The sequence below is a fragment of the Caretta caretta genome, chromosome 19, assembly GCF_965140235.1.
Source record: "Caretta caretta isolate rCarCar2 chromosome 19, rCarCar1.hap1, whole genome shotgun sequence".
NCBI classification, from domain to species: domain Eukaryota; kingdom Metazoa; phylum Chordata; order Testudines; family Cheloniidae; genus Caretta; species Caretta caretta.
Genome location: NC_134224.1, coordinates 5,110,515 through 5,131,765, shown reverse-complemented (window position 1 = coordinate 5,131,765; position 21,251 = coordinate 5,110,515). Strand labels below are relative to the sequence as shown.

The following is a 21,251-nucleotide window of genomic DNA, read 5'->3' as shown; positions in this document are numbered from 1 at the left end:
GGGCCGCAGACTACGTCTAAGATTTCCAAAGGGGGCCCCCACCTCTGTTTGACATTTTTTAGAGGTTCGCAAATAAAAAAAGGTTGAACACCAGTGATCTAAAGGATGGGGCTTAGCAGGGAGCCTGCATTTAGGAACATTCAGAATAACATGCAGATTGGGACACATTTTATAATCTGGCAGTGCTGTGGGAATGGCGGGACAATGTCCTCTCACACTGTTAGAAATGGCAAGCTGTTCTAGACTGTATGTCACTGGAAAGGTAACTTTCCACGGATTTGCTATGTGGTCTCGGTTTTGACTTGTGACCTGTGGGTATCAGGCTGATCTCATGTATAAGACCTGGCCACTCTGTAGCTATCAGTGCACACAGCCTTAAACTCCTCCTAACCTACATCAGAAAACTTCTCTCCCACTCACAGACACAAGCTGCTTGTGGAAATAACAACAAAATGTCAGTCACGCATTAGGAAGCCCAATTGCAAAGAGATGGCAAACACGCTATGGAACACAGGAAAAGATCCCTCACTTCAGCATCTTATCAGAAGCTGGACCACCCCCCGAAAGACTCAGTAAATATCCAAGCAGAACCACTGCAAAGCTCCAGCAAGTACAGTTTATTGTGTCTCCAATGTGAGCAATCCCCATGCAAGATGGCACAACAATCTCGAACAGATTCAGAACCCGGAAGCTGGAAACTCAATCAGTTCCCAGCCACGAGTGCTGCCAGTCCAACAACGGGACAATGAAAGCTGTGTCAGCTCCCCAATATTGGTACTGAAGAAGATGCTGGACTGGAATGCACTGGCAGAGCTGTGTATGAGGGGGGTCAAAGCCTGGAACAGCAAGACGATGCTGCAGGTCTGGGCTGGGGTGCATTGGCAGAGCTGTGAGGAAGCTCAGTTCTGGAGTGAGGTATGCTTTAAAAGCTGTGTTGTGAGCCCAGGACTAGAACAGTAAGGCGCGGTGCGATTCTGAATGGAGATGCTTCAGTAGAGCTCTGAGCAGCCCGAAACTGGAATAGCATGGGGTGCTGCAAGTCCAAATTAAGCTGGCATTGGTCAATAAGTGAGTATTGCAAAGGGGAACTCATCGCATGCCTGTTGGCAATGCTGGTCACACCAGAGCGGTTAGCATTCTGCCTTTAATGAGCACCAAATTCAACTGCAATGTTAGAGAACAGATGTTCAGAGATGAGGATGTAACAACAGACAACATTCTGCAATAAGGGGGTGGTGGTACTGAAGTGAGTGAGGCTACATTGGAATAACTAGGAGCAGAATTTGCCCCAATTTCTGCAAGCCTCTTCACTTCCCACCAACCCAAATTCATCCCATCTCAATCTCTGTTACTTTCACCTGGGATCAATCAGCTCCATTGCTTCTTACTGTAGGTAAGAGAGAGGTTGCTGAACAGGGCTGGGAGATCTCCCTGTAATGCCTTATTCTGCAATTTAATGCAGTAAAGCCTAGCAAAAACAGATCATTACGAAATTGTGCACAGCTTCAATAAAAACAGAATGTATATACAGCACATCACAGTCCGGCCTCTGGCTACATTCTGTTGCCATTCACAAAATCATTAGATAAAAGGAAAACTTCAGGCACGCTCCCCTTTCCTTGTGTCGGTAAATAAATGCGGCTTGTCTGAACTCCAGGAACAATGAGGGAGTGGACTGGCTGACATAAAAGGCGGCTTGGTGCCAACTTCTTATAATTGGGTTATGTCCTCTGTTGTATCTTCTCCTTTCCCACTCAACTCTAATTTGGTTTCATGTTCTCCCGATTTCCCCCACTAACACAGCAGCATGGCCCCTGCATGCCTAATCCAGGGTGCTGCAGAAATACAGGAAGGGTGACTCAGCGAGGTACAGGGGCAGAGTCCCAAACTGCTGAGTCAAACCCTGACAAGCAAAGTGCCTTTGAATGCAGACAGCCTGCTGGGGCGAGGAGAGAGATTCGCTGGTATTTATTTCCAGCAGGTTGCTGGCAATTAGCATTGGAGGAAGGATCCTAGCAAGGGAAAAAGGGGAATAAAAAGACAACCCAACACATACACAGTAACACAGTCTCTCTTCCCTCTGGTCCATAGGCTGTTTTTACACTTTATATTTTCCCATCTGTGGTCAGATACGATTGTGGACACAGTGCTGGGGGGGTACGCGAATTTTAACCGTGAGCCAGATTTTCCAAAGAGCTCAGGCTCCTGCGTGCATTGCTGAACCGGCTGGAGCAACGGCAGGACACTTTAGGAGAATTTACAAAAAGAAAGATTAGTATAGACACAGCCCCACAGTTTGAAAACGCAGCTTGTCTTGGGCAAGAGATATTCTTTTCTTCGGGGGTCGGGAGCACATCCACCGTCTGCATTACCTCTTACGAGAGGGTGTCAGGTCTCTGTATTGTGCAGTAGCTTAGCAACAGGATAATGCAACGTCTCTCATCAGAAGAGCTGAATCCAGGGCAGAGTGGATTAATGAAGAGTGGATTGGCATTGCTCAACGGGAGACTTTTCACGCCACATGAAGGCTCCCGAAATGCCCTGTGCTTTTCACTGACACGTTTATATGCTTTAATAAAAATGGGTCTTGCAAAATTGGCTAATGCTAGCTCTCACGGGCTGCTACCTGGTATGAACAGAGGGACATGGTTATATAAGGGATATAAACCTTCCTCCCCAACCCTTAATCCAGGTTGGTTTAGGAAGAAACTTCCCAGTGAGCCAGAGCAGCCTGGGTATCAAATCTAATCTGATTTCCAGTAAGACGCTGTCACAAAGTAAACCTAGGCTTGGAAGTAGCTCCTTGCACGCTGAAGCCAGGCATCTGGGGGGCCTGACTCCTGGCCTCCAGCTCAATGAGAGGCAGAAGAGTGAACCTACATGATGGAATGACCGAGTATTAAGCAGTCGGACCACGATAATACTTTGTATGCATGCAGTGGTTTTCATGCGAGGATCCTGACATGCTTTCAAAAGGTGGCTTTGGTTTTTTGCTCTGGACTGACAGGTTGGGAAGCAGAAGCACAGAGAATCGGACTAATTTGCCCAAGGTCATGCAATGATTCAGTGGCAGAGTTAGCAGTGAAACCCAGGAGTCCTGACTACCAGTCCTTTCTTGTGACCACCAGACATCATTGCTGTCTCTTGTGGAACGGCGATATCACTTCTGAGCAGACATGGGTCTGCTAGGATGTGCCGCAAGGCCACCGAGAATGATTTCACTTCCTTACACAGATGGACCTGAGCAGTTCAGTTCAGCAAAAAGGAGCTGGACCCAGGGCCCTCTATAATGAGGATCTGTTCAGATATGGCATTCTGCTTCAGGCCATATGGAAGACCAGTACCAGAGGTAAGATTTACTTATGGATTGCAGAGCTTGAATGTGAGGGTTTAGGTCCACCTACCTATGTTATTATGCCACCTCTCCCCATTCCAGAGGAAAGACAAGGTGCTTCTGAGAAAGCCTTGGTTGTATTACCCAACCCTCGGGGTCATTCCCATATCACTTTTGCGAGGACTGACGGGAAACAAAAGAGAGAGATACCAACACACGCTGGCTATTTTTGGGTTGCCCTTGTCTCTTCTGCAAGCCAACCATCATCTTTACATGGGATGCTGTCCCCTCACTATCCCGCAGCATTGCCTCTTTTCCAAACCACCCTAATCTAAAGGTTTCTCACCTTTGCCGTGAGAAGTTTCTATCACCCAGGTGCAGTTCAAGTTATTGGGGTAGAAATCAGGAAAGCCTGGGGATAAGATGGTGCTGCTGGAGCCGCGGATGTAACCTCCACAAAGAGCTGCAAAAATCAAACATGCTAAAATCAGACAAGCCAATGGAGTGACTGTGAAAAAGGAGACGAGCTAGAGAGAACTAGGCAGGGGTATTTAGGACAGAAAAGGCTCTTCTTCCCTTCCCCTTGGGGAAAATGTGATGAAATCCTCACTAAGTACATTTAGAACGTACAAAGGAAATACTTCTCTATGTGGCATGTAGCAGTCAGCCTATGGCACCCACTGAAGGAGGGGACCCATGCTAGCTGCAATGGATGACTAATTTTATGACCAGTGATAGTACCCATAGTTACGGCTAATCTAAACTCCTGCATCAGGGCATACACTTGATTATTGCACAGGTCAGGGAAAATAACCCTCCCCATTCCCTATGCATAGCTTTGCACTGTGGCCAATTGCATTATACGTGCCTTCATTTTCTTGCATCACCTGCACTCTGGGCATTGCCAGAGACCGAATGCCAGAGCCAATGGCCCAATGGCCAAGGATTGAATGGGCCATGGGGATTCAACTACCTGTTTGCTCGCCAAGAAACTGTCCCAGATCAGTCCGGGTGCACACTCAGGGGGCAGTATGGGGGAAAGCGTTCTGCTGCTGCTACACAGAAAAGTTACAACAGAGACCTTTGTTGTCCAGATCTGTAAATTGGACACCTCTGATGCAAACTAAATTCACCCTAAAACCCATCCCCACCAGCCCCTCCAACAAACCACAGACATTCAGAAGGATATTTATTCTTGGGGAACACCAACATGCCTCCCCCCCAGGGGAAACTCTGCTTGTGAAATCACAAATCAGAGTCACAGAGCAGGTGCTGTTAAAACTCAACAATCCCTTCTCCGGGCCCCTCTGGTACTGTGGTAGCTTCAGTGAAAACTGGAGACACACAGCATCACGATCATTGCCCTGGACACCCGAGGTACTGTGGCATTCCAGTCACTGCAGAGGTTTAATCGTATTGACTGTACATAAAGACCAGCTTGTAGTGCCTTGTGCTTCAGCCATGTGATTCACATCAGCCCGACACAGGACTCTGAGAATTCACCACTCTTGGGTTCCCCTCCTCCAGATGTTCTTTTCCAAAACCCTTACCCTCACAGCTGGGCAGAGGCCTGCTCCACTGGAAGTTGGGCTCACACTCCAGGGCCTCTCCGTCGCTCAGGGTGTAGCCTGAATCACAGCTGAATGTCACCAGAGCTCCCACATAGAAATCGTTCCCATGTCGCTGTCCATTTACGGGGATCCCAGGGTCCAAACAATGGTCTGACTGGAGCTTCACAGCTGCAGCAAAGAAACCATCAGAGATTTAACGGGAGCAACCAGAAGGCGGCTGCACGAGGAGGAGGAATTTTATCATGAACTTTTAAATCACTCCTATGTTATCTGAGAAATGTGCACAAGACCTGGGCTGGCCCCAATTCTGCTCCCCAGACCTGCATCATCCCTGGGCTGGGAAGCACTCAGACAACATGGTGTTCACTGCCTGGAATGGGAAAGTTTGGTGTCACTCAGCTGTTCAGGAGTGGCAGCGAAAGGGTGGGGCGGGATACCAAGGATTGGTGGGGGTCAGGGCTATCTCCACCAAAAAGTTCTGACAGCAGCTGCAGCAGGGCTGAAGATTGCCCTTGAACTTCCCAGGACAATGACTGGTTCTGCACCTAGTGGAAAGGCTTCAGCTGGATCCCTCTCAATTTAAACAGGGAGCAGCAGGCGGTTGGGTTTCTCTCTTCAGGTCCTTGGACGATGGAATTTGCTTCCACTTTGGAATGCCAGAGCCTAGAGCCCGTACCCTTCCAGGCATGCAGCAAAGCTCCTCAACTGAGCAAAGGGTGTGTGTGTGTGTGTGTGTGTGTGAAGGTTTTGTTGAAAGAGATGATGATTGACAAGTGTTGTCATTATCAACATCATTGTGGGGTGATTATTCTGGACCGTACAGTCCCAGATAGCAAATATAATTCCTTGCTTTTGTTGAGTTTGTTTGTAGTTTGTTGCTGGATATAATTTACCTCTGTGTGAGACATATTTATTTATATATGCAAACACCCACATATTTTATATCTATGTGTATAGATAGATAGACAGACTGATAGAGAGACACACCAACACCTTAGAGCAACTGACAGGTGGTGTTTGAAGAGAGAAAACAAGAAAAAAAGACTGCCGCTGAAGTCAACAGAAGATGCATGAGTTGCACAGACAGTATCAGAGAACGCAGCTTGCCCATAAACATGTGTTTCACACAGTCAATGCACATCCAGATGCCACTGCAATGGGCATGTTAATCAATGCAGGTAACGACAGCCACCGAATAATAATCACAATGCTTAACAAACCCAAGTTCCTCTCTCTAGCCAAGCACCCTCCTCTGACTCCCATACAATAACTTGAACGTCTGCAAGGATTGCACTGTCATGGGTAGTTGACAAGCTGGGATTCTCACAGGCTGTTCTTCTGAGGTGCCACTGATTAGTCTCAAGGTGAGGGGATAACACAGAGAGAGGAAGTCGAATCGGCTTCCTTACAAAATAATTCTATTCTGAAGATGTTGTTTCACGTTGTTGCAAATGACATAAAATAAATACCAATAAAGATTATCCCAATGAAGAGGGTGTTATCAGATTGCAATAGCTTGAGGTCCTCAAAACACTTAGGAGAAACAGCGCTAACTGCATGTCAGAATGGAGAAGTAGCTCCAATGGGCCTTTGATTGATTCCCTTGTGCTGCTAGATAGTACACTTACTTTCATATCGGATCTGAAACCCGATGTCGGAGTGGCTTTTGTCAGTAGAGAAGAGGAGGTAGAGGTAGTTGCTGGTGCTAATGAGGAACTGGGGCACTTGAGTCCCATCATAGACCCCTATCAGCGGGGAGGAATAGGACCTGCCGTCTCGCACTTCCAGGGTGTCGTAATTCACCTCAGTCTTAAACCTGCCAGGGACATAAAGGAATTGGCATTTTCCATGTTATAATTCTGAAAAGACTAATAACAGAGAGGCAACGCGGTCCAGTGCACAGGAGACTGGACTAGGAGTCCTGAGCAAAATTCATGGTTCTACCACTGGCCAGCTGTGTGACCTAGAACAAGTCATTTCCTTGCTCACCTTTTGTCTGTCTTGTCTATCTAGAAGCTAAGGGCCCGATTTTTAAAGCTATTTAGGCAACTAGGCACTTAACATCCATTGAAGTCAGTGAGTTTTAGGCCCCAAGATACTTTTGAAAATTTCATTAGGCCTTTAAAAATCTGGCCCTACACTCGTTGTGGCAGGAACTGTCTCTTACTATGCGTACATGCACTTTGTTGTGTTGATTTAAAGAGATGGTGTGGCTCAGTGGACTGAGCACTGTGCTGGAATTCAAGAGAAATGGCTCAATTCCTGAGTCTACCACAGAGCCATTCTGTCATCTGGAATGAATCAGTTCTTTCTTGTCTTTCTCTGCACCTTTCTTTCCTCTCCCATCTTTTCTCTGTCCTGTGTAAGCTCTTTGGGCCAAGGAGTGACTCCTGCTAGGTGTATGTGCGGTGCACAGCCCAATAGGGCTTCCAAGTGCTATTGTAATAGAAATAATAATCGTAATATACAGAAGCATGATTATCAGAATGACTGTGAGAAGCAGCAGCCACTATAAGTATCAATTCTATAATCCCAGACATATATGCGCTCAGCGGGCCAAACCCCAGTCAATTCCCCCACTGAGCAACATTCCTGTTTGGGGTCAACTGGAATTGCGGCTAGTCAGCCTCTCTGAAATTAGCGACCACTATGGAAGATTTAGCCCTAAAATAAGGGCTTTGATTTAAATCCATCATGTGTGAATTTCTCCACGCAGTCCTATCTCAGGAGAGAGACATGTAATGAATGTGCTAAATTCATCCGTGATGTACATGGAGTTAAACCAAACATCTCATTTTTGGAATATGGAAAAAAAACATTATGAAAATGTTTCCACAGTTCTTCAGACAGTTCTCTGTAATACGTAAGGGAAAAGAAATTTGTTGCAGCCTTTCTGAAGCAAAGTCACGTCCAGAATGTAATGTTTTTTAAAAAATTGTATCCCAGTTATTTCTCTGGCCCTCATTAACATAATGCGCGAGTACCTCACAGAATGTACTTATCCCTGCAACACCCCTGGAAGTTTTACAGAGAGGAAACTGAGATACAAAGTGACTCGTCTTAAGCCACTGTGCTGGAGCACAGAATTGATTCCGGAGTCTCCCAAGTCCCAAGCAACTGTCCTACCCACTGCACCATGCTTCCTCTCGTAAGTTTGAAAATCAGAAACAGCTCAACTTGTTCTTAGCTCTGGCTAAAAATGTAGGTTAGCTCTTATTTTAACCCTCCGAACCTGTTGGCTTACTCATCCTCAATGCTGTCTAGATTTTAGCAAACGGTAGTCAGAGTGCAGAACTGGGAAACAGGAGCCTGATGGTTCATATATGACTGTGACACTGAATCCATTTGCAGCTCTATGACCTCTCGGCCTCAGTTCTCCTATTTGCAAAATGGAGGTAAGAATACTTATTTACCCAGTTGGTAGGGCTGTGGTGAGGATTAGTTCGTAGACAGAAAGGAGAGCTGATTGAAAAAAGGGAAAATATTTCCTTTAAAAAAAAAAACCTTTCCTGATTTATTCATTTATTTCAATTTCAAAATTTCACATTTTCAGAGGAAGGTGGGGTGGAGGAAGAGATTACCAGCTGTAGAGTTGGTTGAATGACGGGAAAAATATCACACAAAAAAAGTCCACTGAATGCATCCGATGAAGTGAGCTGTAGCTCACGAAAGCTTATGCTCAAATAAATTGGTTAGTCTCTAAGGTGCCACAAGTCCTCCTTTTCTTTTTGCGAATACAGACTAACACGGCTGCTACTCTGAAACCTGACAAAAATACCTGATCGTTATGCAAATTTTTGAAAAAATGTGCAAAATACATCACCTGACTATAACAGAAAGCTCATAAGTGCTACTTTGTAGTGCTGGATATAAAGCCTGACGAAGGATCTGTCTGAAGTCAGTGGGAATCTTTCCATTGACTTCAGTGAGCACAGGATTAGACACACAGGCAGTACTAGTTAATAGAAGCCACGCTATTTTTTATCCTTAATGACCACCTGTCAAATGTAATTTTGATGGGATATCCCGGCTGCGCCTCTATCACCCACACACAGTTCAGAGAGTCCTTGTAGAAGCCAGGCCAGCCCGGGGACAGGATCATTCCACTCGGAGAAGTCAGATGGCCACCACATGGAGCTGGGGAAAGAGGACACAGGAATCAGGCGAAAGGTTTAATTAGCGGAGTTTACTCCCTCGAGTCCCCTGCAGACAGTAAGGATGCTGATGTAAGACATGCCAGTTCCTAGACTGGCAGGGTCAGTAATTTATGTTCACAGTGAAGTTAGGGCTCATGAAAGTGGACAGCCTGGGAGGTTGAAATCTACGAATGCAACATTCCCCATGATACTCCCCAACTTACAGGCCTCAAACCTGCCCTGTAGGCATGAGGACAGCTTGGTCTTCACGGCCCAGTTGGGACTTAATGTCTCTCTGTTGTGACAGCCATCAAAGCCTTCAGTCAGTTCCAGCTCTGGCAGCGGGTTTACGAAATGGGCACTAGGGCTGAGACCCAACAAACTCACTTTCCACAGGCCAACAAACAGCTACCAGGCGTTAATGACTCTCAGTCACTAAGGACCAGAGTTACAAAGGTGTTTAGGCACCTACAGATGCAGATTGGGGCCCAGTGGGAATTTAAGAAGTGACTATTGTGTTAGGTGCTTAATTCCCATTGGCTTTCAATGGGTGTTAGCTGCCTAATTTGCTCAGAGGCTTTAGTAAAGCCCACTAGGTGCCTACATGCCTTTGCAAGTCTGACCCCAAGGGCCTGATCCATTGATTTGACAGGGCATTGGACCAGCCCTTCCCACGCTGTGTCCTAATCAGTGATTCAAAAGCAAAAAATCAGTTTCTCAAAAACATGAGCCATCCAGTCTCTCCCAAACCTCCCACCTGCTGTCCACCTTGTTGGTTTTGTGGGACAAGATGCTCTTTTTCCAGATATGGACTTCTTGTCTAGTAATTTTCCAGACACCAACCAGTATTTCATGGAGAAAAAGTGGGTGAGGTGACGTCTTTTATGGGACTAACTTCCGTTGGTGAGAGAGACAAGCTGTTATTCACTTTTACACATATACTTTTTCCTTTTTAAGAACTAATTAGAAAATTTGCATTTAATTGAGAACATACTGGAGGGCAAGTCAAAGGCAAGCCAAGAGATCACACAGAGAGAAGTACAAGTTAATAGAGCTGGGTTATCAAAGCTTACACAGATAAAAGTCGATAAAAATATAATTTTATTTATATATTTCCCCTCCCCTGACCAGCTAGAGACATGTGCAAAGTTAAACACTCAGGCTCACAAAGGGAATGGAAATACTGAGCCAGCCCAACAAATATTTCATTTGCCAACTCCCTGCAAAGATCAAATAAAAACAAAACAAAAAAAGCATTTTCCTACTGAATTACAATCATTCTGGACAGCAAGTACCCTCTTCTCCCTTTAATGGAAAAGACAATAAAGTATCCTCCATGCTATTTGCAGACTGGCATTAAAGCATGGATGGCCAATTGCTGAAATTATTTCTCAATACTTCAGCACATCTGTAATTCAAACACTTGCAAATATCACTTCCTGGCATCTCTTCTCTGAGAACAGAGAGGGAAAGAGGCCTTTTAATTTCTAACAAGCTCTTTTCATTTCATTTCTGTTTTCCACACTGGAAACTTTAAAGCACCAGAAGCTGCTTTGAAATCCATATCAGAACCTTTAATTTTATCCCCACTCCCTTTTGTGTGTGTGTGTAGTCACAGACATATTGGCATGGAGCTGTAACTGCAAAACATCCAATTCCAGAGTTCATTATAGGGGTCTGATGTACTACACAGTCATTGATAGACTGAAGATTCATAGACAGGCCTGAATTTCTATAGCAAGAAATTCATTGTTCATTTCACTGCAAAGGCCTTTTGCTTCTTCTATTATTGAAAGAATATATAAGATTTTTGGTCTCAACATTTTCCTTTTTCTTTTCTTTACATCTCACCATGAGACTTGTGGTAAAGAATTTTATTTTTGTTATTAGCAAATGAAAGCTTTTTGTGTTTGTATGTGTGTGTGAAGAAAAACACCTGTTGTAGACAGATCTGAACTTATAAAAAAATCCCATAATTTATCTGGAAAAAAAAAGAGTCACAGAATTAATCACTCAGTGATTATTTGGTTTGTTTAAGCTTCTAAGGAAGCTATAGGGTGAAGACAAGAGTCCAATGGTACATAAATCACATCTGGAGCTGGGGATTAGAACCCTGGTCTTTCAGCTCGAAATAACACAAGCTTCTATGTGTGAGACAACAGAAGTCTCCTTTAGGGTCCAGTGCTGCAAAGAATGATGCATAAATTGAACTTTATCCATGGTGTGGTGCCCTTTGATGTCATTGGGGCTCTTCACAGTGTGTAAAGCACGTAAGAAAGCTTTGTAGGATTGGGGCACCAGTGGGAAGTGGTAGTAGCTTCCTTCTCTCTTGACTGCAGCCACTAGTGGGAGATTTCTCTCTCTCTCTCTAACACTAACACACACACAGCCCATTAAATTGTGTATTTAGGGTTTGATCTTGCAACATGCTAAGCACTCAGGCCCTGATCTAGCAAAGAATTTCATCTTAAGCACATGAGCAGCCCATGTTCTTCAATGAGATTATCCATGTGCTTAAAGTTAAGCACATGCTTTGCTGGATCAGGGCCATACTCAAGTCCTCATGTATTTAATCTCCTAACCAAAAGAGACTATCCTGGCACTAAATCATCCCTGTGGTCGGGGAGGGGATACAGCAATTTACCTTCACATCTCAGCACCGCATTGTTCCAAACCACGTTGCCTTCCTTCAAGATGCAGGTGATGGTCTCCGACCCGTGGGTCCGTATGAAGCCTTCATCGCAGAGGAAGGATACGGAGCTGCCTAGCTGGAGGCTGTCGCCGAACCGCTTCCCATTGACGGGCACCCCAGGATCGGGGCATTCATTGTGCCTGAACGCTGCAGGGGGTGACAAGATGGTGGTGAGTCAGCAGCTTCCCCGCCCAACCTCTTGCCAATGTAGAAATAACCAGGTCAGACCCAAATCCAGTATTTTCACTTTCACAGAGCTTCATGGTGCTTGATCCTGCACCACTGAAGGCAACATTGACTTCAATGGGAGCTGGCCCAAGCAGAGACAGAACAGCACAGGTGGTCAGGTGCTACCCTAAAACTTAGAAGACCTGAGTTCAAGTCCCTGCTCTGCCACAGAATTCATCTGTAACCTTGGGTAAGTCACTTAGTCTCTCTGTGCTGCTTCAGTTCTCCATCTGTACAACAGTGTTAATAGCACTTCCCCACCTCACAGAGACGCTGTGAGGATAGTTATGGTAAAGATAACAAAGCACTCAGATGCTATGGTTATGGGGCCCTCTAAGCACCATAGATAGATAGATCAGGTCCCTCAGCTGGAGGTGAAGGGTAGAGCTGGTTGAAAAACACAGCATAAGCTTATGCAAAACTTCCACCTCCTAGACATTTTTGGTCAAAGTTCAAAACAAATTTCAAGCAGCCCTAGTGGAAACAATAATACCATCTAACTTTTACATTGTGCTTCTCAACCATAGATCTCAAAGTGCTTTACAAAGCAGGTCAGTACCATTATCCCCATTTTACAGATGAGGAAACTGAGGCACCAAGAAGGGATTTGACTTGCCCACGGTCACCCTGCAGGTCAGTGGCAGAGCCAGGAACAGAGGCAGGGTCTCCTGAGTCCCAGTCCAGAGCCTCCACCTTACTCTCCCCATGCTGTGGTCTCTGGCAGGCCCTCCCAGAGGAAACACCACTTTTTAGCTCCTTGAGCTAAGTAAATCATACAAACACAGTAAGTCTATTCATCAGACTGAAAGCTCTAGAGACCGGAATTTTCAAAGTAGCCAAGGGAGTTAGGAACCCAACTGCCAGTGATTTTTCATGGGATTTGAGTGCCCTACTCACATGGGCTCTAGGAAATCCCAGCCTAAAATTTTTTGTCCATATGGCAGGTACAGGCTGAGCAGCGGCATTGCAAGCTTCCCCACCAAAGTGTCTCAGCCTTGGAATTTCGGGTGAGGGTGTCCAGTTGCCCTGTCCTTTTAGGTTCCCAGCCTCTGCGTCCAGGGATGCCAATGGTGCCAGTGAGGGCCGGCTGCACTGGTGGGTCTCTGAGGTGGAGACTGAGGGCTGGTCTACATTAGAAAGTTAAGTCAACCCAGCTACATCGCTTAGGGGGTCTGAAAAATTCACACCCTTCAGAGACCTAGTTAAGCTGACCTAAGCCCCAGTGTAGACAGCGCAAGGTCAATGGAAGAACCTTCTCTGCCGCTGCAGGAAATGTCTACACTACGGCGCGAGTGCTAGGGCTGCAGCTGTGCCACTGTAGTGTTTGCAGTGTAGACAGAGCCTCCGACGGCAAACTTGTTCCACATAAGCAATGACCAGCTATCAGACAGCAATGACGTGTGCCCTACTCCAGCCTGTGCTGCATTCAAACCACTTAACTAGGGGCTAACTCTGCCCCATTGCCACTCCCCTGAGCCGTCCATTCTCTCCATACGCACACGGTTTTCATGACTCCAGCATCACCGACCCAAACGGTATTTTTCACTTGATAACAACAGGCAGAATTAAGGGTGGCTTTATGGATGAGGCTCTGTTCTGGGACTTCGGGGGTTGAAATCCTGGCCTCCCTGAAGCTGAATGACCTTGGGCTAATAACTTCATCTCCCTGCGCCTCGGTTCCTCACCTGCGAAGTGGGGATGATAATTTCTCACCCTCACAGCGGTGCTGTTAGGACAAAACCACTGACATTTGAGAGGTGCTGAGATAATACAGGGATGGGAGCCGTGGAAACACCTGCAATAACCCCCTTTACAAATCTTCACTTTTGAAAGATTTGAAATTGCACAAAAACATTGCCTGAGAGAATTTCCCTAAAGCTCCGGAAATGCTACAAAATAAACAGCTAACAAGGGGCATGTGTGCACAGAGGGGCAATAAACTGACAGAATATGAAAGGTTTGAGGACCTGAGGCTAACACGAAGAGCACTTGAACCACGGTCTGCCATGAAATATCTGACCTCAGTCATTACTGCTATTATAAAATGAAGGAAACAAAGTAATTACCTTTTTATGTATTGCAAAATTGAAAATGGAATTGCCTGTACCCATAGATACAGGGTAGTTTTCAGCACTGGCCTTTACCAGCAGTTAAAAACCAAAGCAATCAATCAAAAAGCAAGAATTCAATCTTAATGTTCCATTAAGTTTAGAATTATGTGTGCCATACCTGAACAAAGTTTCTTCTCTGGTTAGCATCATGTGAAAGGCAGCAGTACCCAGATCAATTGCACACCTATGCTCTTACAAGTGTAATGCACTTGTCTGTCTGAGATGAGTTCTGGACTACGTCTGGAGCAATCTTATCGGCACAGCGCTACTATGATCTGTGAAGACCGCTTTGAGTTAAGAAAGGGGGAACATCTGGGTTGAATATCACAGTCTCCATTTCCTTGTGCTCCCCGACTGTCTATTGTATGCATCTGTTGTCCCTTATCAGATCCTTAGGTTGTAAGCTCTTTGGAGGAGGGAAGGGGAGGGCAGGTGTTTTGTTACATGTTTATACAGTGCCTACCACACTGGGGGGTCCTGGTTCATGACTGGGGATCTTAGGTGCTAATGGAACATAAATAAATAACAAGGACACCCTTGCTAACAGTGGTATCTACTGGACTGTGAAACGTAGAAACTTGGGTTCCATCCCTACATTTTTATCCTCTCAACCAGTGTCAAGGAAGTGAATGGTTGACAGCTTTAGAAAAGATGAAAAGAAAGGGACAAATTCTTTGCTGGTATAAATGGGCAAAAAGAATTGGAGTTGACAGGATTCATTTACAACAGCAGATAATTTGGCCTACACACCTCTTCATACAGGGAGTAGCCAGCACGTGACTTTCCCGTCCTCAGGAGTTCAGGACAGAAGAGACTTCTGTCTGGGGGCAGAATGTTGCGGGCCTTGCCCTCAGTTCATCGTTAACAGCAATGCAAAGCAGCACAAGCAGAGGGGCTGGTGTGCCTTTTCTTCTGAAGCACCAAGTATTAGTCACGGCCCCAAGCAGACCACCCTACCTGAAGAGCCTGATCTGAGGTGGCAAATGAGTTCTCAAGATCTGCATTTTTTTTAAAATGGCTGATTTGCAGTCATCAGCAGGAAAGACGATGAATTTAGCAGTGCCACTAACTGCTGTTATAGCTTGAATCATTTATCGTTTCTGCTGAGCAGGTTTAATAAAGTTCTTTGGGACATTACAGGGTAACATGACAGTCAATTGTTATGGTCATTTGCATTCACTTGAACATGGAAGGCCTGAATTTATGTAAAGCCAAACATAACCCTGTCTGTTTCCTTCCTTCATTGTATATAGTGTCTCTCCCACTGTCCCCAGAGGCTCTGCATGCCTCCCAGTGAATAATGATAGCACGGAACATTTATACGGCACCTTCCAACAAAAGAACTTAAAGCACTTCACAGGGTTTTTTTAAAATCAACCAAACCTCTGTCAGATAAGCTTTCATATGTTACAGATGCGGAAACTGAGGCACGTGAGATCCTGACTCCCAATCCCCTGCTCTTACCCTAGATTCTGCTTCCTTTCCGAGCTGGGAAAATTACCCGTCCTGCAGTTATGGCACCAGCCTGGGACTTGGGAGACCCAGGTTCGATTTCCTGCTCCACCATAGACTTCCCATGTGACCTTAGGCAAGTCATTTAACTTCTCTTTGCCTCAGTTTCCCATCTGTGAGCAGGGATAATAGCACTGTCCTATCGCACAGGGAGGGTTATGAGGATAAATGCATGAAAGACTATGAGGCCCTCATATGCTGCAGTGATGCAGGCCAGGTAAGAACCTTAGAAAGACAGATTCCTCGTTCACTCCTCTCCACATTAGATCACCTGCATTTCCAGAGCCAGGAACCAGAACCTGTGACTCCTGTCCCTGAGTTCTGTGCCTTAGACCCAAAGGCTGACATTCTGACCTCTACTGCACCATGTGTCAATCCAGAGTAACAGCACAGATATCAGAGCTACTCTGGACTTACTCTGGTTTCCATTTGATCGGAATCTGGCCGAAGATGGCAATTCCACTTGGCAAGACGCCTGTTCTCCAGGTGCTAGCAGAAAGGAAGGATTCTGCACTTACTGGTGAATGTGATGTTGAAGCCCCTCTTCTCCATGGAGTGGTCGGTCTGGAACTCAAGCCTGGCTATATGGCCGCTGCTGGTCAGAGAGGAAGGGATCTGGCTCCCTGAGAAGGTCCCCAGCACCGGGGACTCAGGGGTCCCTCCATCTTTCACGGCTAGGAAATCAAACTGAGGCTCCACATCAAAATCATTGAAAGCCAAGTGGATCCGGCTCTCAGGCTTAGCTATAATTAACCAAACACAGTGCAAGCTGCTCCCGTATTCTTCAGGGTAATTTGGTGACAGGACAATCCCAGACGGGGTGGTGAAGTTGAAAAAGCAGGAAACTGCAATGAGAAATCGCCATCAATCATTCAGCACACAGTTCCTATAACCCTGACTTGTTACTCCCCCCACTCACCCCCATGCAAATTCATAACCTTTTTGCTTCTCAAATAATTTAGGATGGGAAGGGATCAGTGCTCCATTCACTGCTGGGCATCAGTGATTTATTTATAAAGGGGAAGAAGAAATATCTTCAATCAAAAAAATATTCTCTGGTCCTTGGTTCTGAATCGTCAATAATTTTCCAGCCAGGGATTGCATTGTCCCCTTCTTTATACAATATGTAACCCTGAAGCTTTAAAGTCCCACCACTCCTGCAATGGATTTCATGTCCTCACCCACCCACCCCAGCAGCCTTGCATGAAGTAGCATGTGGATTTGTGTGTTTGTCTGTTACAAGAACTCAGTGTTACTTAATGGAATTCACCCTGCAGGGGAGTTTGCACCTTGCAGGATGAATTCCATTGAATAACACTGAGCTATTTAAAAAAACAACCCTCAACCATCCCCTTCCCAGCAGGACGGGGGCATTTGAAGGCTGCAGGGTGCTATTTGGTTTACATGATCATTTGCTAAATGCAGTTCTAACCTAAGCCTCCATGCTACAAATCCACATAACTTGATGCACATAAGCAGCCACACTGAACTCAACAGGATTCTTCTTATGCATAGCATTACTCTCACGTGTTAAATTCTTGCAGGACAGGGCTACAAATTGCAAGCTCCTTGGGGGAAGGAGCTGTAGGCTCGATTCACCATTGGCCTGCCACTTCTGCAGTCATTTGCATCAAAATAATGTGGGTATAAAACAGTGCCCTTGTGATTTGATAGCCACTTTGCACTGGGGTCAATCACTTCCCAGGGAATAGGCCCAGTGACTGGATTTTCTCTGAAAAATGCCATGCATACTCACACTGCTTGGTTCAAACAGACATGGCAACATATGATTGGTCAAGTTTTACAGTGCTGAGTGCACTGGACAGCTCCCTTTCCAATAGGAATAAATCACTGACTTTCACCGGACTAACATGATGTCAAGAGGAAGAATCGCACTGGACTCCTGCCCCTATGAACATAATTAAGTGTGTGGGGCTGCGGGTGGGGGGGATCAGTGCAAACGAAAAATCCTCAGCCCTCAGAGGGTGACTGTTTTCAATATAGGCTGTATTTTAGCTGATAGGGTTCATTAGTTCTGAAGTGCAATGCTCCTATCTAATTGATACTTACCTGATGATTGTTATGCTTTATGTACATCTTGCTTGCTCCTTTCCCCGGCCCCACCACATCACCTGATACACATTTATTAAAAGCTATCATTCAGTATACTTTTCACGCTAATTCCTGGTACGAGGCTATAACTTGGAGGATGGCTTTGAGTTGGCATTTATACAATTATTTGGTCTGATGTTTGCCCTCCCCCTAGTATGAGCTTCCTTTATCTTCAATACCTAATGGTCTTAAATCAAATAAAATGCACATTACCGGGCATTACTGAGGCTAAGAGCTACAAGCCATTTCCTGCTCTTGATAACAAAAAGAATAGGCAGCTAGATTAAAGAGAAAAGAAACGAGCTGCAGCATCTACCAAGGATTTGGTGTATGTAGGAATCTTTATTAAAAGGAATGCTGTCAAATATTTTTGACAACTAAACCCTATTGTAATGTGTCTGGGAATATCTGTCTATTAAAAAAATCCCCACGTCCACTCACTGAAAAATATGGAGAATCACTACTATGGAAGTATGAGATAGGTGACTCCTAGAAGGGCCTATAAATCCAAATAAGACCATCTTTTTGTTCTGGGTTTGTACAGAACTTAGCACAATAGGGTCCTGCTGCATGACGAGGGCTCCAAGGTGCTACAGTAATACCAATAATTAAATAATAATAATGTAGGACCTATAACATTGTGATCTGCTGATCCATGCAACCAGCAGCAGAAGTAAACAGAGCAATGTTGAGTTACACCACGGGCTAAATTATGGCCCACTTGCACTGGCTACCGCCATAGTAGGTAGTAGTGTGTGCGTGTGGGTGTGGGGGGACGGACAGCCCATGCAGAGCTGGGTAGGAGTGGGTGGAGGTGGGCTGGGCATGCTGGAAGACCTGCGCTGTGCCAGGTATTGGGCTGACACAGGATACATTAGCCCTGGAGCAGTGGGGGAAAAAATGGATTCAGACTGGCTGAGAGTCACAATCTTCTTCCTGATCTGCTCCTGGAATAAAGCAACTATACACTGTCTCAGACACAGGTTAGCCTCAAGTGAGGATACGGCCATGTATATTAATAGACATGCAAACTGAGAGTGTCCCTTTACTTAGCAAAACATTGAGGTACTGCAATATAAATGTTAAATAATGAGAAGAAGAAGAATCTCGAGAGATTGCAGTCCCCTGCTTCTGGCACTCTGCATCATAAAGAAACCAATTCAAAGAAGAATAATCTCCTCAAGCTACAACAGTAGCAAAGATAAAATATTTGGTTAAAATACACCGTAAAATTAGGACAGGCAAACAAATGCAAGAGACATGAGAAAACCACTCCATGGTCCAGATTAAAGACAGGCATGTGACGCACTGGACATTTCCTTTTCTCCGGGGAGGGGAGAAAGGGTGCAAAGGTAAAAATCAGATAAACCACTAGTAAGGATCCCACCCTACCCAGGTACACAGAGAGACACACGCAGCAAACAGCAGCACCATCAGGAAGAAGGAAAAATCCTCAGGCCAGGGAGGCTCAGATGCACCAGTGTAAACCGGCCACAATCGTTACTCCAGACCACTGTAAATAAGAGCAGAATTCAGCCCAGGAAATGGATCTTAAGGCACCGGAGACCTGATTTTCAAAGGCGTTGAGCAGCCAGCCGGTAGTTGGTCAGCACCTCTGACAATCAGAATGTGCAGCAACAAAGCTATTCAAGCTATCCTGATAGGCAGGGTCCACTATTGGAACACCATACTTGCCGGTCTCCTAGTTAAACTGAGAGTCAGGAATCCAGGAGCTCAGGTTCTCATTATGACTAAGAGCAACACTGTGTCTGTTGGGCTTAAGAGCTTCCAAGCCAGGTCTGTTGCCAGTCTGGAGACACTAAAGAAGTATTTGAAAAAACTGTCCAAGCCCCAAAAATGTTGTTATGGGTCTACAGAATTCCACTGCTGGGCAAAGACAGACCTGGACAGTCTTTGAAGGCTACTTGAAGTTCTATCTGAAACTAAAGGTACCCGCTACAGAAACAAGAAGCATGGTTCCCGCTTGACCTGTGCATACCAAAGCCAACTCCATACAGATGCTAAGAGAGCTACAACAACTGAAGGAAGTGGTGTGGTATCGGACGCTCTGTGACTTCCCTGCTGGATGGACACCATACACCCACACTCAAACACAAAACAAGCACCCTTCTATCGGAAGGGTCTGGCCCACCAGTCAGCAACAGAGCAGGTACATCCTCTTGAGTCATAGACGGGGAAACAGAAACATCCCTGTGGATCATAATAAGAAATGGATTGGGAATGAACCATAGGACAATAAACCCCAATTCAGCAAAGCACTTAAGCACATGCTACATTTAAGCATGTGCCTAAATCTCAGTGCTGAAGTGCTTTGATGAATTGGGGCCATAATGGAGAACAAAGACTTTGGATGCAGAATGACAGCTTAATTTTAAGAACAGGACACTCTTACATGGCTGCAACTGCGAAACAAGGTTGGTAATAAGAGCTACAAATCCCACATCTATATAGAGATCAGAGTAATCCAAGAAACAATGGTCCAAAGGAATCAGGGGAGCCCTCAGAGGATTCAGAGCATTTCATGAATAATTAACCTCTTTGAACCTGACTCTGGCCAACAGTAACCAAAAGTTATTAATGAGTCTTTGTGGATACATGTTCATATCGCACACACATGTGCACGCAAACACACACACACCATGCCATCACTCAGCAATAACTAGTCTCACTCATGGCAGTCTCTGTTGATTGTCTGAAGCCAGAAGTTGCCTTCATGGCCCATAGCAGTCAGAGAGGAGGCACACTGGCAGGAGAGCTTGCCCTGCCAGTGCCCATCCTCTATTTGTTTGGTGGATAAAAGCAGATCTAGGGATCTCATTCCAGTACCTTTCCTGAGCATATAAGGCAAAAATCAGCCCCAAAACAACAAATGACAAATGTCCTCTTACTCACCCAAAATCCACTAAACAAACTGAGTTTACAAACAGATGAGCAAGTAACATCCACAACAGGTATAACCTAGAAGAATGGTTTCACCCCTTAGCAACAGAGGGGTGGAGCAGCCTGCAGATGCAACATACGCTATACACACCATATTCAATCAGCACTGAACAAAGGAAAAAGAATGATAAAGAGGAAACATTACACGGAGTTCACTGGAACAATTTCCATTAGAGAAAGGAAACAGCTTATTCCATGGCTGTTAAAATGAGAAAACCGCCCAGTGCCTGTAAAGATCGAACTCCTGGAGATTTGAACAACCCCAGTCGCCTTGAATAATTATCTGAAATTTACCAAGGGTTTTGGAAGGGATGTGATTCTCTCTGCTTCACAGCATAAACCAGCCACTAATGAGTGGCAGGGACAGGAAGAAACTAGCCCCCTTCCATAGCTGCCCTTTGCATGGTTTTTGCACCATCCTCTTTAGAAGCTGGTGCTGGCCTCTCTCATAGACTGTCACATGTCAGCAAGTGGGAGTAAATAGGTCTAAGGAATTTAATGTACCCTTATGCAGTCTAATTACACACTACCTCTCAATTTTGCTCTTAGGCCTTTTAGTCTACTCACAAATTTTGTACTGCTTTAACTGTACTG

General features: G+C 45.3%; 1 protein-coding gene across 4 annotated transcripts in view; it reads right to left on the bottom strand.

The window, feature by feature from the left end:
• The window catches only part of CSMD2 (CUB and Sushi multiple domains 2), a 549,151-nt gene that overhangs the window by 188,407 nt on the left and 339,493 nt on the right, over nucleotides 1-21,251 (bottom strand). For all 4 annotated transcript variants that reach the window (XM_048825804.2, XM_075121410.1, XM_048825805.2 and 1 more), the window contains 6 exons: nucleotides 16,103-16,429; nucleotides 11,686-11,880; nucleotides 8,904-9,042; nucleotides 6,534-6,721; nucleotides 4,885-5,073; nucleotides 3,681-3,797 (listed from right to left, as the gene is read on the bottom strand). In XM_048825804.2, the coding sequence (XP_048681761.2) occupies nucleotides 3,681-3,797; nucleotides 4,885-5,073; nucleotides 6,534-6,721; nucleotides 8,904-9,042; nucleotides 11,686-11,880; nucleotides 16,103-16,429 (1,155 nt within the window). The remainder of the gene's footprint in view (nucleotides 1-3,680; nucleotides 3,798-4,884; nucleotides 5,074-6,533; nucleotides 6,722-8,903; nucleotides 9,043-11,685; nucleotides 11,881-16,102; nucleotides 16,430-21,251) is intronic.